Genomic DNA, 23,709 nt, shown 5'->3' on the forward strand with positions numbered 1-23,709 from the left:
CAACTCCCATATTGTTTTCGGTCATGACCACTTTGCTGTTTGTCCATTGCACACGAGGCAGCTGATCCTGGAGTTTGCAGGGATTCTCTGGTCTTCACCTCCCATTGTACCAGAGGAGCACTATAATAGCACATACTATCATGCTACTGTGCTTAGCTTTCCATGAGTTCTGGGAAGTCAAACTTAGTTCTTAAGCTTGTGAGGCAATCTCTTGATGTATTGAACCATCTCTCCAGCCCCAATGTTATTCTTGCTAAAACATGAAAGCCCACTTTGCCCCCAAAGAAAGTACAGAAATAATTATGACAATTTCCTCTTTCCACTGCTGGTGGCCCCACTGCAGACTGGAAGGATGCTGATATGGTTACTGTACAGTATTTCCAGAATTTAATAGTTGCAACGCAAGAAAATCTGTGGCATCCTGGGGCTGACATGAGCACTGATGGATCACAGGTCACAGAGAGGTCTTGCTAAGCAGCTGCTTGCAAAGTTTAAAGTAACAACCAGGGAGCCCCAGGAGCCCAAACTAGGCCCTCCACATTACAGTTGTGTAGCATGATCTTCATGTGGGACTCCTAACAGTGGTGCATGGGCTGTCTCTGACTCTCTTGCTTGCCTTTGAGACTTTTTTCACTACTGGATAGCCTTGACTAGCCTTAAAAGAAGAGGAGGGCTCTATTTTTACTGCAACTTGATACGAAGTGGACAGTTGACATCCATCAAGGCTGGTCCTTTTCTGAAGAGAAACAGAGACATGGATGGTGGGGTGTGGGGGGTGATTGGCATAACATGGGGAGGAAAGAGGGAAAACTGAGGTTGGAATGTAAACATAAATTTTAAAAAAAACCACCGGGAAACAAAGCCCTGGGGTTATCTGTGAGGGGGACTGGGTTAACAGGTATGAGAAGACCTCCCCCCTAACTGTGGGCAACACCATCCCATGGGCCAGACCAAAGTCCCAGACTGAGTAAAGAGGAGAAAGCAAACTGGGGGTCGGGTGGGATTCCTCCCTTTCTTAAACACTGAAAACAGACCCTCCACCTCCCTTCTCCTTTAGAGACAAGACCTCATTATGCAGATTTGAGTTCGCATGGAACTTACTATGTAGACAAGGCTGACCTCTTCTGGCTCAAGGAAGTCCTCCGACCTTTACCCCCTCGAGTCCTAAATATAGGTACACACCACCATATCTAGTTTTAGATGTAGTTCATACAGTGCCTGTTCGCTAATGTTCTGTCAGGTAAGGAAGCTGCTGGGGAAGCAAAAGTATGAATGGTTGACCCAACACTGAAATTTGCATGGTACCACAATCAACTCCATAGCAAGATGTGCTCAGTTGCTCAGTAATAGCATGATGGTTATGGGGATAACCAACCATATGCTGGTTACATATGAAGCTCACTCTGTGGGAGGGAAATTGATGCCTGATATTGTAAACCTGGTCAAAAGCCTAGAAGGGTCATTGGCTCTAGCAGAAAACCTTCGTAAGATTAAACTGCCACACTGTCAAACTGTCTTCTAAATACTTACGTTTACATGTTGCTCTCAAGATCAAGGGAACACTGCAGAAAAGGGGATGGGAAGAGTGAACTGGCAGATGGGGAGAAATATGAAATCCTGAATTCATAACATGGCTGATGCACTTATCTATAAGCAGCAGTTATGATTATTTGCCCAAAATCAAACCAGTCAAGATTCCAGCATAAATGACCCTACCATTTGAATAGATGCTTTAAGAAACTGACAGCTGGTGAACCATGCAGTCACCCTGCTTCCAGGACATGGATGCTAGGGAGCTAAGGAGAGTTGGGAGGCTGTGGAGCTATCATGAATAAAATACATTGTATAAGCACTTTTCAGAAGTACTTTTACAAAACCAATGACATTAAACTTACCATGGACACTACTTTTCTAATGTGTGAGACAAAGTCTCAAATATCCCAGCTGGCCTAGAACTCACCATGTAGCTGCTTCCACTCCAAACTGCTGACTATGATGCCACCCTTGTCTGGTTTATGAGGTACTGGGATTGTACATATTAGGTTTAAAAAAAAAACTATCAAGCTACACCCTCACACAAATGCTGTATTAATATCTAAAAGGGCTATCATTAAAATTAAAAATTACTGAAGATGGCTAGAGATGTAGTTCAGTGTTGACAGGATTCAATCCACAGCAATGGGGGTGGGTGTGTGGGGGAGTAAGCTTTGGTGACCTCAACATGCTCCCTGCAGTCTCACACTCAAATGCCACTGCCTCTCACTCGGGCAAACTCCTCCAGCTTGGGACCTGCCCATGACCCTCAGCAGTTAACTCCACGCATCACACAGCAGGAACATCAGCACCCAAGAACTTAATGCTTCTGAGAGAGTCTGGAAGTGGATTGGTGAGAGCACTTTCACTTTAAAACTCTGTACACCTCACACAAACTATGAACATTTCCAATTTTGCCACCATGTGATCTTAAAAAGTCCTATGTGAGTACACTTTGAAAGCAGGACCAAAAATAAAACACAGGAATTCAACATCACTCCACTTTCTTTTGTACTGCTGGCATTTACAATGATCTCATTCTGTATTTCCAGAAGGCTAACAATCCAACTTTACAATGTAGAAGCCCAACCTCAAAGACATCTACCTACATCTTAATCCTTGCAAGACCTGAGAATGTCAGGTTGCGTAGCAGAGAAATGAGGTCACAGATGACACCCATTTAGCTGACTTTCAGATATGAAGACACCCAAGTGGCTGGGTTCACCTCTGACAGGTGTTTTAATTGAAGGGTAAGACCCATTTTGGGGGGGGGGGAGGGAGATCTTTTGAGGTGCCACACCTTCAGATGGCAGACTTTTTACAGCTCCATTTAGGCCTGCTTATTCTCATTGGCCACTCAACTCCTTCATTAGCATTAAATCCCACTTCTCTGTCAATTTTGACTTCTACTGAAGATCAGCTGAGATATCCAATCTTGTGAACTAAACAATTACTGGATTCTTGGACTTTCAATTGGTAGATGGTCAATGTTGAACTAGCTGGACCAGACTGTAAGTCATTCTAATAAACTATATACGTGCCATAAGCTCTACTCCTCTAGGAAATAATAACCCTAATACATTTAGACTCCCCAGAAGGGGTACTGCCAATGGCTACCTCCCAGCTAGACGCATATGCATTTCCATCTGAAATGAACTGCCAAGGACTCAGCACAGCAGCAACAAACCTGAGCACTGCAGAGTTCCAACATGCGATTAACACATGTTAGCCGATCTGTACCAACAGAAGTGAGGGCATACAGCCGGCTTCCTAGTCCTACAGTCTACATGAGATTGCTGAGGAGGGGTTCAGGAACACTGATGGAATGAAGAAGAGCGAGAAATCCTTTTGCTTCCCTTGACCTTAATTTCCAGAGCACCACTGCTAAATACATGGGAGTACGGAGGAAGCAGAGCTTAACTGGGACTTGGACTCTTGACTGTAGCAATCTAACATCCAGCATCTTCCCAGGTTCCCGATTCCTAAGCTCTAAGTTAACCATTATCAACCGTGTCAAACTGGTCAAAGGTCCCATGAATGCTTGGCACTCGGGGGCTCGCTGTAGCTCTCTTGGTTTCAACAGCCCATTACCTTTTACTTGTACCTTAGAACACAAGCCAGATGCTAGGCCAACTCACAAACCGCGGGAGTCAGTAAAGGTAACTGGCACAGATGGAGTGAGAAACCCATTTCTTCACAACCATGGAAACGATTAGCTTTAGGATTGGCCTGGGGTGGGCACTTTCTTTTCCCTAACAAGTTAACTGCCAAAAATAAAAGTAGACCAAACGTTGAAAATACTTTATTTAAACGGAAATCCTTCATTTTAGAACTTTCATGATGATGATAAATTTCAGAGGTAAAGATGGAAAAAAAATATACTGCAATCCTTGCAATTCAGACAAAATGTTTGACTGCTGTTTTCTCTAGCAAGGTTAATTCGGTTTCAAAAACCTGGTAATCCTTTAAAAACAGTTCTCTTAATTTTGTGGAGTTACTGGAATTCTTCTTCATGGGTACAAGTAGATAAGAACTGATCGCTCTTGAGTGGGGTCTCGAGTGTTAGCATCATCTGGCAGCTACTGCTTTAGGTTTTAAACATCAGCATAAGATGTATTTCGGGGTGTAGATAAATTTAGATCTGAAAGAACAACAGTCTTGTGTATTTTCTATTTCAAGTCAAACTGGCATACTCAGTTTTACAGTTGCCCTACAAACAAATCACTTTACCCCCCCACAAAAAAATCAAAAATCAAAATACATTTCACTTAAGTTCTGCAGTTTTATAATGATTACTGTGTTTAATCATATGTAAGCTTCCAGAAACATAACAGCAACTAAGTGGGTAACTGCAGAGCTATCTGCTGGAAGTTCTAAGCACTAGCCTCTTTAGACGTGAATCATCTAAGATGTAAGAAAGCCATTCCTCTCTTAGGCCGTGTCTGACAGTGTATCTACATACTCTTGGCTGAGTAAAATAATAATGTCTTGAGAAGAAGCTTCGAAGAATCTCTTTTACTACTGAATTTCAAATCACACACACAAAGTAGGTGAGAAATTCTTTTATCATATTTAGAATCAAAATATCCCTTAAAATATTTACATTTTACAGTAAAAAGGATAGCAAAACACAAGATCATGTACAAGCTTAAGTATTCAAGTTTCTGAAGAGCCAGAAAGGAAAGGGATATGGCCTACCACAAACTGCAGTACATGGTAAGAAACGCCTTCAATGAGCACAGATTAAAGCAACCCATGACCTCCCTGGGGTCGTGATACAGTCAAAAACTGCCACCTAAATAGTATGGTCTCATCGGGAAGTCGCTTGGCTTTTTTGCTGCTCCTCTACATTTTCTTTAAAAACAGTGCAATTGAAAACAAATGTACAGAGCACAGATTACTTTCAAATTAGTCATTATAGAAAGGACATTCACTAGAGGCAGGAAATATATTTCATAGTTAACCATATTTACCAATTAAGGAATAAAACTAAAATTTCTAAGCCTTTATTGCATATTAATTAAACAAATCTTTGAATATACAGTATTGTAAAACTTTAAAAATATTAAATTCCTGTAGGTAGGACAGTGGTGTAAAGAAGGGGCGGAGGGCACTGGTCACAGGACCGTGCACCAGCATAGTTTACTGCTCTGCCAAGCAGCAATCCGAGGGTTAAGATGGCACAGTCCTACCAGGCAATCTTATAAAGACACACATGTAAGACGCTAAAGCAGCCTCCAGTTTCACCTTTTGCTTTTCACTCTGTCGGTGTGGTCCCTGTCTTTGTGGTACCGCTCTCTGTCCTTCTCCCCTTCTTTGTGCTTGCTCTTGTCTCTCTCTTTCTCCTTTTCGTGGTCTTCGCCTTTAGGCCTGTCCGGTTTCTTGTCTGCACTCTTACCATCTCTGCTTGCTTTCCCATCTGGTGCCCGGTCGCCGTGTGAGAGCCGCGGTCTCTCCTTGTCTTTGTGTGCCGCTGCTTCCTCTTTGCTTTTTCTGTCTCTGTCCCTTTCTTGGCTTCTGTCTCTGTGTCTGTGCCTTTCGGATTCCTGCTCCCAATCCTTGTCGTGACGCTCTCTTTTCAAGTGGTGCGAATCACTGTAAAATCTCTGTCGGTCCCCTTTACCCCTATTAAATGGCCTATCTGGTTGTTGTTGGTCTTGCCTACCCCATGGGTCACTATGGCGCCTTTCTGGTCTCCGAATATCTTTTACCTGATAAAAATTTTGTGGGCCCATGTACCGTGATGCTTGTGAAAGGGGCCCCATCATGCGTTGTGGTTGGCCTGGGACATGAACAGGTGGCCAAGGAACCATGGGGGGATTTTGAGGGAAGCCGAAGCCTGGAGGGGGAAGTAACGGAGGTGACAAATGTGGTGGGAATCCAAACATATTTTGCGGAGGGAAGTTTTGGGGTCCTGGAAATGGGAATCCAGGAGGACTGGACTTGAGGTGCTGGAGATTGGGCTGCTGTGGCCTCATAGGTGAAAAGTTTGTACTCGCGCGAGGGCTGCTACTCCTGCAAGTAAAGCTAACGCTTTTAGACGGAAATTCTGATTGGCAGGTATTTCCACCTTCAAAACGAGATGATGTTGGAGCCGATCCTCTTCTAAACGGGTGGACCGTTTCAATATTTTGTGTTAAAACATCCTCTTGTGAAGGATTGGCTTGTTCTGCTTGTGACGAATTTAAGTTTTCTACTGAGGATGAGTTTGGTGCAGCTTCCGAATCGTCGTTCTGCTCTACACATGAGCTCTTCTCCTGCGAAGGCAGCTTTCCCTCTCCACCGACAGCCTCTGCTAAGGGCTCTTTGTTGTGTGGTGGAGCAGACGCAGCATGCTTGTCTCCATTTCTGCAGCTCTCTGCATCCTTGCTTTCAGAAGCTGTCTGCTGACTTCGTCCTGCTGCTTGCCTAGGGTCCCTTTTCAGGTTGATAAACTGTGGGGCTCTTGTGTTAGCCACTGGACCCTCACTGCCGCTCCCGCTCCCGCTCCCGCTCCCGCTCCCATCCCCATCCATGCCTCCCTTCCCAGTGCCAGGCCAGCAGGGAGAGTCACTTGAAGTCCTATTGTCTTGCAAACTATTCTCTTGATCTTGGAGCAGCAGTCTTTTTAATGTTCTCTCTTTGTTTTCCACACTTTCCTCTTGTTTTGAGGGAATTGATAAATTTGTTAAGAATGCTTCTGTAGAAACATCTGGTGGTTTCCCTCTCAGACTGAGACTTGCCAAAGGCCCTGGAGAAATGGAAGATGAACCTACCGATGAAGTCTCTTCTCCTGAGTTTTTACTTGTAGACACTGAAATATTTTCTGCTTTAACTTTTATCTCCTTGGCGTCACCTTCAGTCACCTCCACTTTATCTATTTTCTCTACTTTTGGGTTAGCTTGATCATTTATAAAAGGAATTTCTTTAAGAGTGCTTTGTTCTACAAGTGGCTGAGCCTGCTCATATACTTGACCAGTGGTGCCCAAAAGGCTTTGGAGTATGTCATCCACAGGAAGAGGCTTATTTGCTAATTCCAGAGTAGAAGGTTGATTGTCCCAGCCAATCAGGACCCCAGGAAGGAACCTTAAGGGTTTTGGTGGCTCCTGCTTGGTGACTTCCATCAGAGGTTCAGCTGCTGTTGGCAGGTCTTCCTGAAGAGGCTGTGAGGGCTTATTTCTCTGCTTGTGTAACACAGTTGTAAAGGAATTGAAAAAGTCACTCTCTTCCTCTGCTGCTTCCTCTGTGCATGACTCCATTTTACCTTTCTTGTCGGGGGGCAACACTATTGGGGCGCTCTCAGGAGTCTCGCCTGTGTGACTGGGGCCTGCACTAGCGCTGTGCGGCCGCTTCAGCTTCTGACGGATAATCAGGCCCAACAACAGATTAGGTCTGTGCAGCTCAAGTCCTAGAGAAAATAAACAAACATAACAGCCATAAACTAGCCGTCTGTCGTCAATCATTTCAGAGCTTTTACAAGCACTTTATTACAAGCTATTAAACTGTGGCCAACCCAGTCCTGTCATCTCTAAGGGTCTGGATCTAAGACAGAAAGCAGCCAACCAGTCCTTCTACTCTGGACCTCCCCTTCCCACTCACTTCAAGCCCATTCTATTACCAGAGCATAGACATACCAGGTCCATCAAAAGGCACAAGAGGGTGTGGGATTTTATCTGCAGCGCCCAATGGAATGAGGTACATGTCTTTAACCTGCTTCATGTTGTTAGCAGCCACACCATAGCGCTTTCTGCTACTGAAGTACGCAAACAGCAAAGTGTAAGAAATCTGATCTTCTTCAGTTACTGGTGTGAAGCGAACCACACAGATTTCCTATTCAAGAAAATAACAAACAATTGCTTAAAATAGTAACCTAAAATGTAGTTTGATTTTTAAATAGTTTATTAATTAGTACTCATCTAATTTTGAGTTTTGGTTTTGATAAGATTCTAAAAGCATACATATAACAGATTCTAAGTTTTTAAGAATTTTGTTATCACAGAAGTGGATGCTCACAGTCAGCTATTGGATGGATCACAGGGCCCCCAATGGAGGAGCTAGAGAAAGTACCCAAGGAGCTAAAGGGATCTGCAACCCTATAGGTGGAACAACATTATGAACTAACCAGTACCCCGGAGCTCTTGACTCTAGCTGTATATGTATCAAAAGATGGCCTAGTCGGCCATCACTGGAAAGAGAGGCCCATTGGACACGCAAACTTTATATGCCCCAGTACAAGGGAACGCCAGGGCCAAAAAGGGGGAGTGGGTGGGTAGGGGAGTGGGTGGTGGTGGTTATGGGGGACTTTTGGGATAGCATTGGAAATGTAAATGAGGAAGATAACTAATAAAAAATTTAAAAAAAAAAGAATTTTGTTATCTGTCTCTGGGGTGCTCAACTTTATTTCAAATAAAAAGATAATCATAATTTGGTATTACTTTATTAATGTAGGTTTTTCTTTTAAAGGTATTCAGGAAAAGGCCTTCCTCACTACTAAGTCTAAACTGACACAAAAAGAAAATTACTAGTGTGAGCTAAGCTATGGCTTGGCCTCCTAGAATTGTGTACAGGTTATAAAGAAATGCTCTCAACTCTGAAACTTGGAGGACAACATTTAGAAAATTCTATACCTATCTACATGTGAGGAATCAAAACACAGGTACCTCAAAAATTTTGTATGAAATTACCATTAGTCTATGTTTAGAAGGTTTACATAATCCATAACTCATTTCATAATTATACTTGAATCCCTATTCTCAAGGTATCATGTTATGTATATACTAACATTCCAAAATTCAAAAAAGCTCAAAATCTGAAGCATTTCTGATCTCAAACAGTTTGGATAAGGGATATCCAAAATGTATTAGTGATATCACATTCTAATATATCTAAAGCTAACTAACTAGTATGTGTTTAAATTATTTCAAGCTGAAGGTATGTTATAAAGTACTGGACAGTAATATGTATCCACAGCGAGAAGGGGGTCAGGAGGGAGAGAGAAAGAAGTAAGAGCAACCAATGTAGTAGCTCTTTTTTCGGCCATGTAAACCAAGCTGCCCTCAAGAGGTCTGCCTGTCCTGACCTCCCAAGTTCCGTAACCTTTTAACTGTTTCAATGAACTGTTAACACTGTGTCAATTCAACAGTTTATACAGGGGGAAGAGAGCCTTCTCAGCTTAAGACTCTCCCTTTTAGTCACTCTAAAGAGAACAAGAAATTTCTACAAAAACGGATTTAAATTGTTCCATGAAATATTATTCTCTGAGTTTAAGGAAATAAATGGAGACCACAGCTGAAGAGAAGCATCACTGTGACGGAGGCCGAGGTTACATCTCCGGTTATAATCACCTCTTCCTGTTACTAACAGACCTTCATGTCTGGCTAGCCCTCTCTGCCTGCTTTCTTTCCAGTTGTACACAGCTGTGTGACTCAGTTCTCACCAACTATAGCTCAAGCAAAGACAACTGCAATTTCTGGGGTTTGCCGTTAAAAACCATCTAAGGCTCAGCCTTCGCTGGTTCCCATCTGCTGCTGCTGAGTGACCTGTGACTTCTGTGCTTGATGGAAGCACGCACTACTGGAAACAGTGAAGCGGCAAGAAGCGGCCTGCTTCCCAGCTGATCTACAAGCTCAGAGCCCTAGGCCTCCCAGCATCCTGACAAAGGAGGACAGGCTTCTGCAGGGTCTGAACCGCCGGACTGCAGCAGAGTCTACACGGGCATACAGAGCTTGGCCATGCCCTGCCTGACACAGGTAAACGTCATCCTTACTCTAACACACTTCTTTCCACAGTGTTGACAGAAGCTACAGAGAACACATTCCAGAAAGCAGAGACTCAAGGGAAGGTTGAGCAAACGGCTTTGTTTATGTATTCACACTTAGAATCCACAGATCAACCAAAGCGTCATGTGTAGCTGAGCTCTAATTAGCCTGCCTGGTCTGCACGTCTCTGTCTCCCCAGAGCTGAGCTGATAAGTGTGTTATGTGTGTGCTGGGGATCCAGCCTAGGTAGCAGTCACTTGGTAACTGAGTTGTCTATCACCACCCAGGCCCATTTCCTCCTAGAGAGGTTATATACATTTCCAATTTGTATTAGCTCCCTCTCCATAAGAGACAATGGATCCTTGTGTGAGACTTTAAGTAGTTTGACTCTGTAAACATTTTGCATACTGCCACTGTTGAGTTTACTCACCTTGGTGCCTGATGCTTTTATTTTTTCCACATAATCCCAAACTGTCTGAGGCGATATCCTGCCACCTACTTGAATGCTGTCTGGTAGGTCCTATGGATAAAAGAAAAGATGATCAACCAATCCACAACATCTTCACTACAATCCCATGACTCAGACACGCTTAGCTTTGAAAATAATTTGAATAAGAATAAAAACAAGTAAACAGGGCTTAGAACATGGTAATAGAGCACATGCTTAGCATGTGTAAGACTCAGAGTTCAATCAATCCCCAGAAGACACAAAGAATAAACAAACTGCATCACATCACAAAATAAAACCCAGTAGAGAGATAGCAACTGAGCCTAACTCAAATGCCAACTTCAGATAAATAATACTGGAAATGCAGTTACTAAGGACACACAGACATAAACAGCCTCAACATTAAGATCAAAATCTAAGGTCATGCCAAGGCAGGATAGAAAGCACAAGGACCCCGTAGCCAGCACCACACACACAATTTGGGGTGGGCTCTCAGCTACTCAATGGTGGTCTGTGGCAGTGGACAGCATTATTACTATGTTTTGTTTTGTTTTGTTTTTTTTTTTTTTTTTTTTGAAACAGGGTCGCAAAATGTAGTTCTAGCAGTCCAGGAACTCACTATGTAGACCAGGCTGTCTTTGAACTTATAAGAGATCCTCCTGCCTCTGTCTCTGGTGCTTGTACTAACAGTGTGTACCACTATGCCTGCCACTTTTTTTTTTATGCTTTTTTATTTTTTGAAGGAATCCTTAATAATTAATAGCTGAAGTTCAGATTTTATGCAATTTAATTACATAGTATATTTTGCAAGAGAAAATTAACTCTGTAACAATCCAGTTTTAAAAGGCTTAACTACACACACTATATGTATATTGATACCTATATATAGTTAATCACAAAATTTTAAAACTTTATTCAGTATTTTTTTTCCTATGAAGACCAAGGAAAAGCATGAAAGTAGAATTAAGTTTATTTAATTCATTAGTTACTTTCAAAATTTTGATATCTTAGCTGTAATAAAAGTAAAATAAAAGTCAGTGAAGGAGTTTAGGAAACTAACCACAGTGAAAACTATGGCACTAAGAAAAAATCTTTATTCAAATTTAAAAGGGTCTGAGAGACCAGGACCTAATTATCCATGCAAAAGGATTAGCTTCAAAATGATCTAAAGAAAAAATAAAAATTCTAAAGGGTTATTTTTTACCCACCAAAAGACCACTAGCGGCCTGTTTAATTTTTCTCTAACAATATTCACATTCAATATTGCCCAAGTAAACTGCACAACAACAGCTCTGTGTAGTAACTCAGAACAATGGGAATGTAAAGGACCAGTGCTGTGGCTCAGCGACAGAAGGCTTGCTGCAAACACACAGGGCCCCTGGCTGCACACTAAGATCACAAGGGGAAAGGACGAAGGTGAGACAGGAAAATTTCAGCCTAATCAAAGGAAAACCATTACCATTATAGGGATGATAATGATCAGATGATTTAGATAAACCAAAAGACTAATGGATCAAATCCACAAAAATAATGTATTCAGCGCATGTATACTGGCTTGATCTCCTTTGATGTTTAAATGTGACACTTGGTCACTAACCACAGTATTACACTACTGTTGTTTATTTTCTATTTAACTAACCACAGGAAGTGCTGCAGTGGCTGGTCAGTGCTCTCTGAGACTGACAGAGTGACAACCTCAACAGTGACAGACACAGTCAGGTACAATGGTCCTGAAACCTGAATAGTGTAGGAATTCCATTTCTTTAACAATTAAACAATTTTTTTCATAAGCAATTAAGCCTTTTTTCATAGGCTAACTTTGCCATAAATTTGTCAGCATTATAGATTTTTTTAAATTATTACTAACAGCATGTTTCCCTGCCTGCTGTTTTCAGAAACACGTGCAAACCCAAGCAAGGAAAGGGAGGAAAGTTCACAGTACCTCTGTCAAGTACTCAGGGGATCCAGACACGGGGTAGGCTTTGGTAACAAACTTTGCCACAGAGGGCATATTGATAAAACCTTTCCAGATGAAGTTCAATCGAGCCAGAAAGGTTGACTCAACTTCCACAGTTCCAGGCATCTCTGGCCTAGAAAAGGATACTAAAGTTAGGAAACACGCCAGCCAGATAGCGCTGTGGTAAAGATACTTGCCCCCAATCCTAAGGGCCGGGGTTCAATCCCTGGAGTCCACATAAAGGTGGAAAGAAGCAATCAACTCCTCAAAGTTGTCCTCAAACCTCCACATGAGTATTGTAGCACAAATACACACACAAATAAATGTAATGAAATATCCATGAATGAGTGAGTCTACTTTCTATAATCACTAAAAGTATTTTATGTCAAAAAGTCAGTAAACACTTTAATTCAATTGCACTCAATAAAAACTGTGTGCTTTCAATTATACATTTACAACCACAACCACACAGTCATGCTTTACAAGGACCCCCTCTAAAGTGCTCTGAGGTTGTGCATGCGTCGCGCAAAGGCTACACCCCTCCTTCTTGAGGTCACTGTATTTACATCATTTTCCTGATTTGTTTATAAAGGTTTACTTGCTTTTATGTCATGTGTATGGAGTTTTTATGTCATGTGTATGGAGTTTTTATGTCATGTGTATGGAGTTTTTATGTCATGTGTATGGAGTTCTGCCTGTGTGCCATGTGCGTGTCCATGGAAGCCAGAGGGAGGTATCCAACCCTTTGGAACTGTAGTTACAGGCGATTATGATCTGCCTTGAGGGTGCTGGGAATAGAAACCAGGTCCTCTGCAAGAGTAGCCAGTGCTCTTACATGCTGGGCCACCTTTTCAGCCCATAATTAAGAGTCTGAAAGCCATTACTTCGTACTCTTAAATCTAAAATCCATTCAAATAAATTAACCCTGAAGTCCTGTTCACTTATCCATTGGCCTGGGGTATACATAGTCACTTTCTCAAAAGTCTCTAGGAAATGTCCCTTTTCTGTGTTTGCGCATCTTTAAGTACAATTAAGCAAAGCTTATTCTAGACTATGCCCGAGAGAGGGAGCTACCGTGGAGTGGGGGAAAACGTTGACTTGGGAGATTCTTGCTTTTCCTCCTCAAAGAGGTCAGAGGTCAGAATATTCGTAGTTGAAGACAACGCATCTGCTAGACTCTCTGCTTCGTTGTCTGAGTGTTTCCGGGCTCCTCCTACAACAACTTTCACAGTTTTTGGAGAAAGATCATCTATAGGTGGTGCCATTCGACCTGAAACCAGAAAACACCAAAATCAGATTGTTATCTGCAAGTTTTACACTGTCATGCATTTTTACTTTCAAAAGTGCTATAAGTTCTTTGGTTCCATTATTGAATAAATATTTCCTGGGATAATATATACCTGTGATGTTTTCTCATAGCAAATTGTTACACTTTTTCTAAGAAGCAAATAATTTATCAATGGCACCCAGAGACCTAAGCTAACTGAAATGTGGTTTCCTCACACTGTGAAGGGTTTCACCTGGACTGACTTAATGTCGCCTTTTATCTATTTTCCAGTTATCACCACTGTTTAAACAGAAAATGGTGCAAATGAGAAGTCACTGGTGCTACTCCTCAGTTATGAAAGTGAAAAATTAAGAATGTTAACACAGTAATGGGAAATGTTGTGACATAAGCCTTTAATCTCAGCACTGGGGAGGCAGAGGGCAGCAGCTCTCTGAGTTTGAGGCCCGCCTTAGTCTACAAAGTGAATTCTAAGACAGCCAGAGCTGTTATGTAAGGAAACCCCTCTCACAAAAGCAAATACACAAAAACAAAAACGAGAATGTTAACAATCTAAAATGAAAATATTGTACAATGTAAAGTAAATCTGGCTCCCTCATGAATTTTTTCCTAAAATACTGATAACCTCCTGCCAGTAAAAATAAATCTGTATTCTGTCTACTCCTAACCATAAATGCATACATAGCACATGGCACTAAACCTGAACAGTGTAAAATAGAAAATGACACTAATTTGGGACTATAATATCCAAAAGGAAAACCAAACAAACAAAACCTCCAACATTCTGAAAATTAGCAAACCGAATGGTCTTCTTAGCAGCTATCTACTGCTATGTTTGCATCCCTGTGCACATGGTAAAGCACAGCTGTGTCTGCTTCGGTGTTTATACACTGGATCCACTCTCATACAACAGGAGTGGGTTGGCGTGGCACCATCCAAACCGGAGAGTAAAACCTATCCTGACTACAAACCTGAGTGCTAAACTATACCCCTTAAGCAGTAAGCACAGCACCAGAGCTAGCAAGACTCCCAACCTATGCATATTTTGCAGTTCAGGTCAAAGAGATGCTGTCTGTGTTGACTAGTGGTGTCTTTAGATGTGGAGTCAACCTCTTCTTTTTGTTTCTCAGACACATCTGGCTTCTCCATTGACTTATTAGCTGACGGTTCCTAACAGAAGTGAAAATAAAAATGAATTTTAACCGATAAATTTTGGCAGCAATTTTAAAAATCAAGTTGTTAATTTGTCAAAGTCAAGCCATTACATTCAAAAAGTTGTTTTTACTTTCTTAAAAAAAATAATACTTAGTATTGTTACTTAAAGTAAAAACTCAAAACAACTCATTTTTTAAAGCTTCTAATGAAACTTCAAGTCATTTTTTCCACTGGTTTTTGAAAACAAGGAACCCTGAAGTAGACTGTCTCCACCCTGATCTACTTATTTCTCATTTTTCTATTATACAAGAGAAAAAGACATCTTAATATAATTAAAGGAAAGCCGCAACGGTTCTCAAACTGCACTATTTACAAAGCACCAAGGAGCTCTCTCTCGCTCACTCCCCTCTTCCTCTCTTGTCTCTTTTCTCTTGCTTCCCGCTTGCCGCCTCTCTCCCCACTCCCTTTCCCCTCTCCACATGGCCATGGCCAGCCTCTACTTCTCTATTATTCTCTCTCTCTCTCTACCTTTCTACAATACACACCTTAAAACCAAAACCAAAACCAAAGAACGACAAAAACAAAACAAAAACAAAGCACCAAGGAATTACTATATCAAATACCCCCAGGATTCTAACAAGCTTTTAACAGGCACCTACAATGCAGACAATGTGCACTAAGCTCTTAAGAACTAACCCAGTAAAACAGGCTACTTTAAAGCTCACTACTTTAAAACAAAGTTCTGCTTTAAGAGCATGAGAAAAGCTTTTGTCCACCTTCGTATTTGGAGCTGCAGACCACATAGGTCAGATCTGCTCCTACCTGGATCTCGATGGCTGCTTCCTGCTCCTTCATCGGGGCGTCACTCTCGATTTCTATCTCACCTTTGTGAGTTATTTTCGTGATTGGTCGTCTTTCCACTTCTCTCTGTTCCTTCTCAATCATCTCTATGGTCTAACAGAAAATATTTTAAGGAAACATTTAAAGTATGTGCCTTAATTTATGAGAATTTAACCGAAAGAATTTTAATTGACTTTTAGTTTTTCTCTGATATAAAATACCAATAGGAGCTGAGAAGTATGGACAGATCTTAAGAATTAACTCTATATCTCAGCCATGAGAGGCTCACATTAACCCTCGGCAAGGAGGCAACCAAGAGGCAATGCTCAGAGTGAGAAACACAGTATTTATACTTGAAATCAGCTTGCAAGGAACCAAGAATGAACTTGACTCATGTGCTTCATCTGATGGTCTAGTGTATCCCTCCAATACTAACTTAGTCAATGATTATAAAACAAACAAAAAACAAGACAACTCACTTCTCCTGGACCTTTTTAGTTAACACTGGCAATTAAAAGAAAGAAACTCAGCAACAACCTATGAAAGTTAGCAAGTATAACAAGAATATGAGAGAGAGCAGGGCATGTGTGTATGTGTGCGCCTGCATGTGCATGTGTGCACTAGAGCAAAGAACAATAAGGACTGAAAAGGTCTGTCCATTCATCTCATTTGTTGGTTGTAAAACATCCATTAAAAGGGTCAAATAGAACTAGTGGGATTGTTCAGTGGGTAAAGGGTCTTTACCATACAAAGAAAAGAAAAACATGGTCTCCAAAGCAAATGCATCCAGTTTCAAATCTCAGGTAAGGCGAGTGCATGCAGACTTGGGAGACTTGGGGTGTAGACAGAAAGACGATATGAACATTAGTTTCGAAATACAGAGGAGGCAAGATTATATAACATCAAAGCAAAAAAAAAAAAGTCTGATACACTGCATGAAGGCCTCTCGACCCTCAGACCACCTCAAGCACAGCCCAGGGAAGGTTAATGTCTAAGCCACAAACAAGCACCATGAACAAAAGAATCCTGTATATTATGCAGGCCAATAAAAACCATACATACTCATTATTTCCTAAAATGGGCAGCTAATGGCTAGACCTGAAAACAAATGCTCAAAATCATCATTCCCTCAAACTTGCTAGGCATGGTGGCACAAGTGGCCATTTATCTATCACTCAGGGAGAGTGGGAGCAAGGAGACTGCAGCCTGGGCTATACAGTGAGCTCTTTCCTCGAATGAATGAATGACTGGATGAGCAGAGTTCTTAGTTAATCTTTAAAGATTGACATTAAAGGTACTGCAAGGATAAATCCCAACTGAAAACTTTTGGCACCTGTGACTTTGAGAAATTTTTATTTTAAAAATTTCGTACAATATACAAATTACAACACTCCAGTTTAATCTGAGACAATACCACATAAACATAACAATATTTCTATGCATACTTATATATGACAAGTCAGGTTATCTTCTAGTAGATTCCGAAAAGTTTTACAAAGTTTTAGAATTGAACAATCTGATTCATTAAAATGTTCATAATGCATTGAAACTGCTTATAGAAAGCACAGGTTGGTTAATGCTTATTTTCCAATTGTTCTGATTTGCAAGTAACAAATCATAAAATAATTCTACAATCTTGTAATTAGCAAAAAAAAGAAAAACCCTGCAGAGATGAAGACAGGCACTAAAATCTAAGAATTTAGGAAGCAGAGGCTGGAGACGCTCATAGTTAAGGGCACTTGTTCTTGCAGAAGCCATTGGCTCACTTCCCTTGACCCACATGGAGGTTCACAACTGTTTGTAACTCTAGTTTTCTGAGATCTGAAGCTGTGCTGACTAGTTATATATTAATCTGATACACTCTACAGTCATCTGAGAGGAGGGGACCCTAATGGAGAAAATGCTTCTACAAGATCAGGCTGTAGGCTGACAAGCTTGCAGGGGATTCTCTTAGTGATCAATGGGAGAGGGCCCAGCTCACTGTTAGGGACACAAGAGCAAGCCAGGAAGCAGCTCCCCTCCATGGCCTCTGCATTGGCTCCTGCCCTGTCTGAGCTCATGTCTTAGCTTCCCTCAATGGGTTATGATTCAGGATATATAAACCCAAGAAACTCTTTCCTCCCGACGTAGCTTTGGCCCTGGGGTTGCAGCACAGCAAGAGAAACCCAAAGACATATGCCCTCTTTTGATACTACAGGTACATGAAGTACATATATACAGGAAATACACTCATACATAAAATAACTATATCTTAAAAAAAAATAAAAAAAGAGTGAAGTGATACATGCCAGTAGTCTCAGCAACTTAGAATATTGAAGAAAGAGAATCACCTGGCCCAGCCAGATCGGGTGGGGTGAGGGGGAGGGGAGGGGGAGGAGAGGAGAGAAGAGAAGGGGTGGAGCAGAGACTAGGAAGTGAGGGAAGAGAAGGCCTCTTTTCCTTGCACTCTGTACTGACAGGCAAGCGGAAGACAAAGTTAGGTGTCCTTACGTGTCTGTTCTCCCTTCGTCTCCACGCAGCCAGCTCTTTGGAGGCTAGTTCTTCTGGGCTCATTCTTATAAGATGATCAGGGGTTACTTCTCCTTTTAGAACTTTCTTAAATAATATCTACAGGATTGTAAAATGAAAAGGAGACACAAACATTTAGAAACAAAAAAGAGCTGTAACATGTGAACTTCCAATAAACAAACTTTAACTTTGAAGCCACTTTAAAGCCTGGTTTATGAATATGTAATTTAACCTAGTACATACAGCCTAGCAGCTTTATAGTGTGGAAGAGTAAAACATAAAACACATTCTATATAAAATTCTATTTGATGCCAGTGTAGTGGCCATTCCTGTAATCCCAGCAGTCAACCTTGAGACTGAGGCAGGAGGATGAAATTCAAGGACAGTTACACAGTGATATTCTGTTAAGCTTCTGGCCGCCCACCCACCCATTCCCTAAACCAGAAAATCCATGTAAAAATGAACATGAAAAAGCAAGTGCAATGAAACCACTATACATCTGTCCAAAAAACTCTTTCAAGTCTGCCTCAGGACAAATTATAATAACCACACCACTTCTGGAAAGGCGCTGACTAAAAGAGCTTTTTAATCAATGTAGTGGTGCCTCTGTTTTTCTGTTTTCTTAAGATTTTTACATTTGAATCATGGCAGGCTTGAGTAGAGACCACAGCAAAGAACTAACTGCAAGGAAAAGCAATCTTCATTTGAGTACTGAGAAACATTTCTAGATTATAGTTTATACAGTTTATATATTTTATTTCATTATATATTATTATATATTTGTTATAGTTTATATTAGTTTATATAATATATAGTTCTAGGTCCATGACAGACTATACAACGTAGATTTTTTCTTCAACAGCTGTTAGCATATTTTAAAATACTTCAATCAATTACACTGCCCCTAATAGTTCCCATGAATTCAGCCCAAATTCTAAATCTTTGATGTTTAAATTGCCAATAAAAACTATGTACTATTATTATCATATAACTTAACACACCCCATTCCATTCACAGCTGACATGTGATGTAACATTCCAGTCAACAGTAGTCCATGCAAACAATGATACACATTTAAAATTTACTACTTAGTGATAAAGAAGGGGACTTAGCTGCCTTTGTCTATGTAAATACACTCTGATGTGTACGCAATCCCAAAATCACCTAATGATGGCTTTTTCTTGCTGCAGCAACACTGTCATGTGATTATAGTTTAAACTGTCTCTATATTTTCTTTTTTTGTTGTTGTTTTTTCGAGACAGGGTTTCTCTGTATAGCCCTGGCTGTCCTGGAACTCGCTTTGTAGATCAGGCTGGCCTCGAACTCAGAAATCTGCCTGCCTCTGCCTCCTGAATGCTGGGATTAAGGGCGTGCACAACCACGCCCGGCTATGATTTATTTATTGTTAATATGTAAATACATTCAGTAGAGGACGTCAGATGTCATTACAGATGGTTGTAAGCCACCATGTGGTTGCTGGGATTTGAACTCAGGACCTTCATAAGAGCAGTCAGTGCTCTTAACCGCTGAGCCATCTCTCCAGCCCCTATATTTTCTTAATATGTTAAAAACTGTGAGTTGGGTGTGGTGGCACACGCCTTTAATCCCTGCACTTGAGAGGTAGAGGCAGGCGGATTTCTGAGTTCAAGGCCAGCCTGGTCTACAAAGTGAGTTCCAGAACAACCAGAGCTACACAGAGAAACCCTGTCTGGAAAAAGGAAAAAAAAAAAAAGATTTCTTTGCTGGGTGTGGTGCGCATGCCTTTAATCCCAGCACTAGGGAGGAGGCAGAAGCAGGCGGATTTCTGAGTTCGAGGCTAGCCTGGTCTACAGAGTGAGTCCCAGGACATCCAGGGCTACACAGAGAAACCCTGTCTCGAAAAACTGAAAAAAAAGCAAAAAAGAAACCAAAAACCAAAAAAAAAAAAAAAACCAAACTGTGTACATCTCTGTTACACACATTACATAGGGAGTGATAACCAGAAAAATAAGCCTATACATCTTTAGTACATATGCAATTTTTCCTCAGTATTTTTGGTCTGCTGTTGAAATGCATTATTTTTGAGATATGACTATTTTGTAGCAAATATTAATATGCAAACTTACATCACTAATGTGCAAACTTTTACACAAATACATTTAATTTAATTCTATAATTGAGAATCATCTTTAGCAAAATTTCTCAATGCACCTACATAAATATAACACACAAAATAATCATATTTATATTTATTTATATTTGGAACACTGAAAGAGCTCACTGCATAATTTTTGCTTAGCATATGCAGTACAGAACTTTCTATGTGAACTCATACACACACACAAATACAAATACACACACACCTTGTGGATTTTTTCTAAGTCTCCAACAAGAAATCCCAAGATATAAGTAAGAGAGCAATAATGTTTAATCCACAGTTAAAATATATTTTTAATAAAGTTCTATTTAATTTGGTAAAAATATTTTAAAATACTTTTCCAGGGAAAGGACAGAGTCTCACTCTGCTGTTCAGGCTGCCTGGGAATTCGCAGCTTAGGTGATCTTTCTGTCACAGATTCCCTAGAAAGCTCTGATGCAAAGCTCATGTTGTCAGGCTTGGATCTTTTTTAGTTTACAACAAAATGTGACGTTTTGAGTGAGCATAGTTCTACTTACAGGTTTAAATAACAAATGCTTAGGCTTAACATAGATTTTGAAGAATAGTTTAGAGTAAATTGTTTTACTCATTTAACTGTGTTATGCAAGAGATAGTGACGAGAAGAAAATGCACATCTATCCAAACACATTGCTCAACAGACTCAACACCCCTCACTGCTGTCTAGGATCCCTAAGTCGGGAGCTTACTCATGTCATGTTCTGGGGCTGCACAGGCAACTCAGTCGGTAAAGTGCCTGCTCAGCATGCGGCAGCTCTGGGTTTGAGTCCCAGAGACAAGTGTGTGGAGATTGGGCCTCAGGCCTGCAATCCTGGCACTCACGAGTTGGAGGTAGAAGAAAGAGAAACTTAAAGTCATCCCCAGCTACATCCCTTCCCTGTCAATGAGAACTGACGCTCTCAGAAGGAGCTCAGCTGCAGAGAGCAAACTGTGTGCTGTGAGGCCCAGCTAAATTTAATCCCTAGTAGTCCAAGCAAACCGACCACAGAGAGAATGCTGTGTGGGCTCCCCTGGGATGCTCCACAGCCTCACAATGTGACTGACATCTACAGACATCACCACAGCTGTTCGCGGAGGCACTCAGACTGAGGACCTCTTGCAGGACATATTTGTGGAGTCTAACCCAGAGCCAAACTGACCCTCTCACTCCCATTCGGAACCTATTAGAAAGGGCTATTTCATTAAAGTCCTAGACTGCGGTTCAGACCATGGCATGCATAGCGTTACAGGAGGAGTGGGATGGCTCCGTGGGTAAGGCACTTGCCGCCCAGTACACCAGATGACCAAGGTATAACTGTCTGCAGACACTCGAGAGAGAAATGACTCGTCAAAGCTGTCCTCTGATAAAGAACCACAGTATGTGCATGCCCATACATACACATGCACACACTTACAAAATTAAGTAAGTTTAAGAAAACTTGGACAAAATAAATTACTTACATTGTTTTTAGGATCTTTTAGATTAAACATCAAGCTTCTATATTTATTCTTATACTTGGCATCCGTGTCCCGAAAAAAAGAGAAAAGTTCTTTTTCAATTTTTGTGGCAACCTTTGCTGCCTTTTCCTCTGGGATCTTCAGGTTTGAATCTGTAAGTCTTAAAATGAAAACAATTCTTTTTCTCTGTTTTGTTTTGTTTTGAATTAAACAGTTTTTTATTAGGCATTTTCCTCATTTACATTTCAAATGCTATCCGGAAAGTCCCTTATACCCTCCTCCCGCCCTGCTTCCCTACCCACCCTCTCCCACTTCTTGGCCCTGGCATTTCCCATTACTGGGGCATATGAAGTTTGCAAGACCAAGGGCCTCTCCTCTCAATGATGGCGGACTAGGCCATCCTCTGCTACATATGCAGCTAGAGACACGAGCTCTGGGGATACTGGTTAGTTCATATTGTTGTTCCTCCTATAGGGTTGCAGATCCCTTCAGCTCCTTGGGTGCTTTCTCTAGCTCCACCATTGGGGGCCCTGTGTTTCAATTCAATTATTTTCAAATACATGAAAAGCCCATGCTATTCGACCACTGGCATAACAACATGTTACCTTTTCATAAGAATATCTTTGAGAGAATGTCGGACACTCTGTCTGATCTGATCTGCAGAAGGCTTGGAAGTAGCAGCAGGCGGGTGCACATTAGGTCCACCCTTTTCCATTTTCTTCTTTTTTGTCTCTTGCTTCTCATGAGTACCTAATTGTAAAAAGCAGCTAAACTCATTAAACTGTTTTAAAAGATACTTTCTCTATAATACATGATCTAAGTTGAAATCCATGCAGACTAAGTATTTAGAAATAATGCCAGAGCCCAGAGTTCATTATTCAGACAGTCCTGGTGCAGAGTGCTACCTAAAATCTCCTGTGATCAAGAGTGGTTCTAGAGTCATAAAGTGTACGCACTCACGTTTTTTTTGTTTTTGTTTTCAAAGTATTCCCAAGATATACCAACCTTCTGTAATAGTAAATACAAGTACATAATCTCCAGCAGTCTCCCTACCTGATCTCGCCACTCTCTCTCCTGTAGAGGCAAGAGCTGTAGATTCCTTTGCTATTTTTTCACTTTTTTCTTCTGATGATCTCCGAGGTAAATGTGGTTGGCTCAACTTGCGAAGAGGGGCTAGCTGCCATTTTTTAATTTCATTATCTCTACTGTCAGAGGAAGTTTTTCCCTCACCAGACTCCTGAAAAATACAGTAGTATTGTTTCATTAAAACAAAAACTACTTACTATTTAAGACAAACCTCAATAATATGTAAGTGAAAAAAAATTAAATCTAGTTAACATTACAACCTGTAAGAGACTAAACATTTTCAATCCAAACTTCTGTAAGATATATATATATATATATATATACATACATACATACATACATATATATATATACACACACACACACACATACATATGGATTGGCTGGAGAGATGGCTCAGCAGTTAAGAGCACTGACTGCTCTTCTAAAGTCTTGAGTTCAATTCCCAGCAACCACATGGTGGCTCACAACCATCTGTCATGGGATCTGATAACCTCTTCTGGTGTATCTGAAGACAGCTAAAGTGTACTCACGAATATAAAATAAATAAATCTTAAAAACACATGTACACAAAAATAAGTTACCATCATTAAAAACCACAAGATTCTATTGTTAACCATCTATTTTGTATAAAATACATAATATCCTATGAAAGAGGAAAACAGAACGGAGATCAGGCTGTAAGGACCTTAGTTGGCTGTAAATATGAAGGAGGAAGGAACTGCGGACAAGTGAGCACCTGCATTTGCCTATGTACTCCTAAAGAACAAACAAGGCTCATTAACTTCAGCACAGGTACCAGTTATGTTCCCAGGATGTCAAAGGCAATTTTAACTCCCATGGGTACCATCAATGTACCTGCTACTTCTCAGAGAGAAATTAATCATATCACACTTATCTAAAAACATAGGGAGAATAACCATTTACAGACCAAGATCAAGGTAACATGGAAACTTTAGAATGCTCTCATTTTTCACTTATTTTTTAGTTTCCTAACTAGACGTAATATTAAGAGTAGAAATCTGGTGGGGTGTTTTTTAAGACTTATTTTTTATTTCTATATATGCA

At 40.8% G+C, this 23,709-nt stretch overlaps 1 protein-coding gene across 14 annotated transcripts in view; it reads right to left on the reverse strand.

Annotated features, from left to right (window-relative positions):
• Positions 1–3,819: 3,819 nt before the first annotated feature.
• Phf3 (PHD finger protein 3) overlaps positions 3,820–23,709 on the reverse strand; it is a 71,581-nt gene continuing 51,691 nt past the window's right edge. For 13 of the 14 annotated variants that reach the window (XM_011238471.3, XM_006495838.4, XM_006495836.4 and 10 more), the window contains 11 exons: positions 22,609–22,792; positions 22,161–22,305; positions 21,559–21,715; positions 17,946–18,062; positions 15,438–15,569; positions 14,495–14,630; positions 13,250–13,445; positions 12,161–12,308; positions 10,201–10,290; positions 7,647–7,842; positions 3,820–7,420 (listed from right to left, as the gene is read on the reverse strand). In XM_011238471.3, coding sequence (XP_011236773.1) covers positions 5,277–7,420; positions 7,647–7,842; positions 10,201–10,290; positions 12,161–12,308; positions 13,250–13,445; positions 14,495–14,630; positions 15,438–15,569; positions 17,946–18,062; positions 21,559–21,715; positions 22,161–22,305; positions 22,609–22,792 — 3,645 coding nt within the window. In that variant the 3' untranslated portion in view covers positions 3,820–5,276. The remainder of the gene's footprint in view (positions 7,421–7,646; positions 7,843–10,200; positions 10,291–12,160; positions 12,309–13,249; positions 13,446–14,494; positions 14,631–15,437; positions 15,570–17,945; positions 18,063–21,558; positions 21,716–22,160; positions 22,306–22,608; positions 22,793–23,709) is intronic. The other variant, XM_006495837.4, reaches the window with a different exon arrangement.

This window comes from Mus musculus, chromosome 1 (assembly GCF_000001635.26).
Source record: "Mus musculus strain C57BL/6J chromosome 1, GRCm38.p6 C57BL/6J".
Taxonomy (NCBI): Eukaryota; Metazoa; Chordata; class Mammalia; order Rodentia; family Muridae; genus Mus; species Mus musculus.